This window comes from Gymnoscopelus microlampas (assembly GCF_963454915.1).
Source record: "Gymnoscopelus microlampas genome assembly, chromosome: 5".
Lineage (NCBI taxonomy): Eukaryota > Metazoa > Chordata > Actinopteri > Myctophiformes > Myctophidae > Gymnoscopelus > Gymnoscopelus microlampas.
In genome coordinates, this window is record NC_139942.1 from 8,097,641 (window position 1) to 8,104,471 (window position 6,831).

Consider the following 6,831-nt stretch of genomic DNA (forward strand, 5'->3'; position numbering starts at 1 on the left):
ATAATGACAATAACAACTATAATAACACTCCACAATCATAATCCATTGTAACCCTCCATCCACAGCCTAGGACCTCCTCCAACCTAAAAGTTAGCTCACGTCTGATCAAAGTTGTCTCAAGTTTCCTTGTTCCAGTGTTCCATTGGCATTTTGTGCTTGACGTTTCCGTGAGAAGCATTTAACATGCAATTATTACGTCTAATACATCAAAACAAATCAAGTGTAGCTTATAGGGTGTGTCTTTCGCCAGTGTTACATGTGCATGCCTTGGACTTTCCACTAGCTACCGTACTCCTAAAATACTAAATCACAGTGTACTAAATGTTGGATGAGGAAATGAGGAAACAAACAAACAAAAAAATAAAAACATCCAATTAAAGGCCTGGCAAACTGACAACTCAAACACACCCACATTTTTTCACCATTCACTATCAAACCCACATTATTTCCTGGTTCATAAATGTATTGTCATGTTTGCCCGCTGTGGTGACATTCTCCCTGAATAGTTGATGACAACAAGATGCTGTCTCTGCCTCTGTTCCTCATCCTTCTGACAGGTAAGAACAATTCAGTCATATTCTGTTAGTCTTTTTTACAATTAGAATTCAGCTTTCCTTTCATAATGGTGAATCCTTAATTATTTCAGATTATTCCAGCCTATTTCAATGAGTTCCTTGATGTGTACGTGGTTTTAACAAGTGATATGGACATCTAGAACACCTGAACAGATACATAATTAACAGATGGATAATTGCTGCTGTTGCTGCTGTGTGGCACTTTATTGTTGCAACATTGCTGTAGTGACCACATTAGGATCTTTATCTTTAAGAAAGTGCAAATGTGCATGTTTTTTTAATTAATTCGTTTTTAGTTTTCACATTTATAATTGAATAGCATTTTAAACAAGCTTGTTTTGTTTTGTTTTGCTTTTATAAATGTATTAATTATCGGTATGTGTCTCGTTGTGATTGTGATGTCCCGTCAACTGTAATGATTGATGATTTTCACACATAATCATTTAAGTAATGATTAACAGTATCGGTATCAGTTTTGAGAAAATTGGCACAGATTTGTAACAGATTTTGGGCTCTGTTAAAACACTTTTGCAACATTTTAAACCTTTTAAAGTGTAAGGTGGACTGTATATGAGACTGAGACTTAAAAAACAATGTGGCTCTGAGTCCAGAACCAATGATGGTCTGAGCTTTTGCTGCCAAGGCTCCTGAGCTCTGAATTCGATGCCTAAAAGTCCAGGGAAAGTGTTTCATGTGAATAATTCACATTACTTTAATCTGCTGTTTGTATCATGAGAACATCCACCCAGAACGTGAATATTATGTGGTGATAAAGCCACTTAATTATTTTGCAAAACAAGGTTGATTTTTCACCGTAAATAAAAGCATCAACCTGTATGAATGAGACATATCAGCACATTAATAGTTTTATTCATCACATTTGTATTTTATTCGTCACACTCTCGTGTGTAAGGACCTTGAGAATCTCACACTGGAAAACTCTTCTTAAAACATACTTTAATGAAGACTTTTAATCAATCTTCTCTGAAACATGTTTACAGTTGGAGGAAGAGTGACAGCATGGGACAACGACTGGGACCAACCTTTGCATCGTGAATGTCCAATGGGCCAAGCTGTTTCCCACATCTCAAGGTACAGAAATAAATAAATAAATGAGGACACACGCACGCACACAACAAACACGCATGCAACACACATGCACACAACACACACAACACACACGCACACGCACGCACGCACACACACACACACACACACACACACACACACACACACACACACACACACACACACACACACACACACACACACACACACACACACACACACATCGAAGCATCATTTCATTGTTAACATAGTATCAATCATTCCATCACTTTCATTTGTTTCCAAGCTATCACCACAACGGTCATGAAGATCGTCGCTGGACTGTTCGATGCAAGGCAGCAGGTGTGACCTTCAATGTCTGTTCCTGGTCAGGCTACGTCAACAATTTTGATCATCCCGTGAACTTCAACTGTCGTGACAACTTTGTCATCACTGGGATGAAAAGTTATCACCACAATGGCTACGAAGACAGACGGTAAGAACAATGCATGCAAACCCATTATCATGAAAAGCAGGCATGAAATATAAGGCATTAGCATTAGGGTGTTATAGAAAGGACTATTTAATTAGCAATATCAGTAGCTACTGTGTGTGTGTGCGTTCGTGCGTGTGGCGAGGCACTACATCCACCGGAGCAGAAATGTGTTGGTAGGGGGCTAATTGGCATAATGACTGGAAAAAAGGGGTACAAATATTTGTCATCTAAAAAAACAAAGGGAGAAAAAAAAATGTAATTGATGGTCAACCCCCCCCTCAGCCACCTCCAATGAATAAATAAATAAAATATAATTTCAGCTGGCAGTTTAAGTGCTGTAAGTCCTCTCGACTGCAAACACATGGATGCCAAGAAACACACTGGGTGAACAACTGGGACCAGTACCTCTCCTGGAATGTTCCTGGAGGAAACTTCTTGACAGGCGTGTACAGTTACCACGATAATGGCAAGGAGTAAGTACAGTCACAGCCCCACGTTGTTTTTCTTTGTCTCTCTAACTGCAATGTTGTTTTTTATCATTCATTATTACAAATATTATGTAGTTTCCCCTACAGTTAATAAAACATGGGTGTTTCGGGTCTTGCAACAGACACCCTCCACCAGGCGACCTGACCGAGGCTGATCAGACCCCGGCCTGTGTCCAAGTGGCATGCTACTGCCCCCACTGTCTCTTGAGGGTAGTTAGAGACAGTGCTAATTGGGGGTTAGGGTTAGCCTGGCACTAGCCAGACCGACGACGTGGATCCACTCACACATGGAACGTATGTGAGTGAATCCACGCCATCAGTCCGGCCAATGCCAGGCCAGGTTAGGTGAGATGTTGCAGCAGGTGTTGGTGACACTAGGAGGCTCTAGGCTACCCTTGTATTGGCCTTATTTTATATAGCACCAAATCACATTGGAAGTCATTTAAGGTCACTTTCAGTATAGAACAGGTCTAGTTTGTGATACACACACACACCAATACATTTTGAACACAGGCCTTTTACTTGTAATTATTGTAATTGTGGTAATGTTACTTTTACTGAAGTACAATATCTGAGTACTTCTTCCACCACTGGTTGCACATGGTGATTCAATTTACTATGCTGTGTTTTATATTGACAGGGATCGTCGCTTCCGTTTCAAGTACTGCCAGGGACGTATCTGCTGAAGACCAAGACTGTGGCAGCAATACATTCTATGATTGTCTGTAATTGCCCGTCTATTCATTGTATTATTCATTTACTTTCAGCTTCATTCTCATGACTGTATAGAGTTGGTTCATTATAATCTCACATTGTTATGAATATGAATGGGTGTTGTAGCAGAGATAGTGTTCATAGCAATGAGGAATTTAACAGAACCTAAACACTGTATCACAGGTCCATTTGGTTAAATATGTATCCATGGGGTTAGATTTGTATCCTCTTAGAACTCCTTCATGTCAGTCTCCCGAAACCTTCCGAGGCAACCGGACACTGAACCTCTGAATTCAGGTTCACTTCTTTATTATACCTTATATCTCTGTCATATCAAATAAATATCCAAGCATTAAAGTGGTCATTGTTTATTATCTTACCAAGGAAATGCTTAATTTACACAACAGAGAGTCCCAGTCATCTGTTCCACACACAGACAAACACATCACTCTGGGGTTGCCAAGTGTGTTGCCATGTCTGCCCCTGAAAGAAAAGGCAGGGGGGTCTGAGAAGACCTCCCATAAAGGGTTGTCACATTGAGTCAAGTCCTAATTGTATTGATTTAATATGTGCTGAATCGAGTAACAAAACAAACACACACACACACACAACAAAAAAACACGTAATCTCTCTAGGTTGTTTTGGGCTTCCTATTTAGAAGGGCATTCCTATCTATAGAGAACTGGCTTTAACAAGAGCTGTATCAAGTGCTTTAGTGGAATAGCCTTTTTCTATAAATCGACTGTAAATCTCCCTGCTTTTGGCTGGAACATCTCTGTCGTTGTCATAAATCCTATGTAGTCTTTGAAACGGACCATAATGGGAAGCTCCTCTAGGTGTCAGAGTAAAAATTCTTTGCATGGAGTAAAGTAAAGTATTTGTAATTCTGTAAATATTAGTATAAATAACCCAAGTCATTTTTACTAATTACCAGATCTTAGAAGTTAATCATGTTCTTATTCATTAGACTCCAAAGAGAGGCTTTTATTTGTGTTTGCATTGTTAAAGGACCACTTCACCCATTTTCAACCCATCTTCAATTGGTCCTCACTAATGCTCATGATAAGATGGCACCATTTATGTCTATTAACTCTGTGTCTATTAACTCTGTGTCTAATAGAAACTGCAGGCTTTCTGTTCCTTGAACATTAAGGTATTTGTGAAATATCAACAGCTCATCTACAGTGCCATCCCACCACATAACGACATCATCAATATATCGGGCCGCCAAATGATCTTATCTAAAAACAATAAAAATAAAAATAAAAACCAGCATAATGGACACCCATAGACCAATTATTTGTTTACAAACATTGAGACTGGACGCACAGGTGACTGTTTCATGTAATCAATTCCCATCAGATCCCCAAACCTGCAGTTTTAGGGTGAGCTTGTTTCAGTTCATTCAACCTCCTCTGTGTGTAGGCTAGTGGGGTGCGCCCTGGCGTCACATATATACTTCATCGCGCAACGGTATTGCGCACCGAGAACAGCTGACATACAAGCTCATAACCGCGTCGCGGATGCGACCGCTGTGAGCTTGGAGATCTGCTATTCTCGGCCGTTCTCTGCGCGCGACACCTTTGCGGGACGGAGCATAAATTAGTCTTGACGGGCTGCAGCTGCGCCAGCCAAGCAGGTTCTGGTGCCATGATCATAGAGCGCTCCCTCGGTTATTATGACAGCCACTGGAGGTGGAGTTTTGAGGACAACTGCTTTGAATTGTTATTATTGTTTACACACAACAGAAACCAAGGATTATATATTTCAAGAGCGAGAGATCACAGTAAAAATCCTAAGCATTCTTCCTCCATACTGGGAGAAAAACAGCATCTGAAAGTTTGATGGGATGCATTTTTACACGTGAAACTGTGACCACTTTTACATTGCATCTTATGAGCGGTGGGGTTCTTTTGCTGCCGACCTGCGCGCGCATACTGTTTCGTATCAGTGTGACGTCGTCTGTTAAGGCGTCTATTGCACAGCTCTTTACTTGGTTAAATAATTCATCCTGAAACAGGAAAACATGATTATTTAGAGTGAATTTAGGTTGAAAGGGGCCCTTTCACACCAAGGACCACATGCTGCCCCGCAGAGGCCCTGCCAGGCTCAGCCAAGTTTGGTACGGATTGAATTATTGAATTATTGACTTGTTACAACGGGGGTCATGACAGTTTGGCATGTTGGTGTATAATCACATCAATCCTGGCCTGGGCCTGGCAGGTAGGGGAGTAGGGGAGGTGGAGAGCCAGTGTTGCTTATAATAAGGTTTGTTTTTTTAAGTGTAGTTGTTAATTGGTCATGCTTTCTAATGTTTTTTTTTAAACCAGTGGTTCCCACATGTTTTCATGTCAAGGACCCCCATATTAATATGTATTTGTCCGCAGAGTCGCAGACCCCCATCTGAAAATATGTGGTAGCAGGGACCCCCATACAAGATTTATGTTGTTAAAATGTTTCACAAATATTCACAACATTTTACGTTTGTTCCCAATATGTTTTGATCTACAAGTGGTAAAACTAGACCTGGCCGCTTTTTTTCTCTTGCAAAATCTGGCAACACTGATTACACCTGCAGTAGCCTACTACGGAGGAAGTGAACAGATATTGAATGAAGCAGCACACAGAGAAAAACTCAATGGCGCCCCCTTGTAAGAGCTTGGCGGCACCCTACACACAGAAAAAAAAAGGTTCTTTGGTTCTTTAAAATGGTTCTTTAAAACCCTATATGGTTCTTTGAAGAACCATCACCTGCTAAAGAACCATTTTATATAGCAAATGGTTCTTTAGATTCTTAAATGGTTCTTTAAAACGCTATATGGTTCTTTGAAGAACCATCACCTAATAGAGAACCATTTTATAGAGCAAATGGTTCTCCAGATTCCTCATATGGTTCTCAAGATTTAAAAGGTTCAAGGAAGGGGGAATTATTTTCCAAACCATTTTATATTACAAATAGTTCTTCATATTCCTCATATGGTTCTATGGGATTTGAAAGGTTCTTATTGGTAGGGGATTTTGCAACTGTAAATTATAACCTGTATAAAACAATTACAAACTAGAAAAAGTGCTCCTCGGAGCACAGGTCTCCGCCAGGTCAGGTAGGCTACTGTGGCCTCCTGGTGGCGCTATAATAGGCCAACGTGAAAAGGGTGCCATTTCTTCTTAGGCCTTGCACGACAATCGGACACTGACTGCATTCATGATTTGAGGCATTTTGTCAAAAACATGTGTTTTGCTGAATTAGACCTGTTGGTGGCGCTATAACAGGCCAATGTTAAAAGGGTGGCATTTGTTCCTCAACATAGTGTGAATGTGCGTGCAAAGTTTGAGCGCAATTGGACGGTGCGTTCATGATTTGCAGAATTTTGTTCAAAACAAGCCAATAATGCAAACTTTAGATGTCAATCTTAGCCAATCAGTATGGAGTATGAAAAATCAAACACATCCGTCGTGATCACATGACTATAGAGATCATGTGTACCGATTTGCGTGAAATTTGGATACAGTT

At 40.4% G+C, this 6,831-nt stretch overlaps 1 protein-coding gene across 1 annotated transcript; it reads left to right on the plus strand.

The window, feature by feature from the left end:
- The first annotated feature begins 460 nt into the window (after positions 1–460).
- Positions 461–3,677, plus strand: LOC311045877 (dermatopontin-like). The gene is made up of 5 exons (XM_084057944.1): positions 461–557; positions 1,577–1,667; positions 1,930–2,118; positions 2,439–2,591; positions 3,247–3,677. The coding sequence occupies exons 1-5, from the start codon at positions 521–523 to the stop codon at positions 3,290–3,292; spliced, it is 516 nt and encodes a 171-aa protein (XP_083914070.1). The 5' UTR covers positions 461–520; the 3' UTR covers positions 3,293–3,677.
- Positions 3,678–6,831: the final 3,154 nt, after the last annotated feature.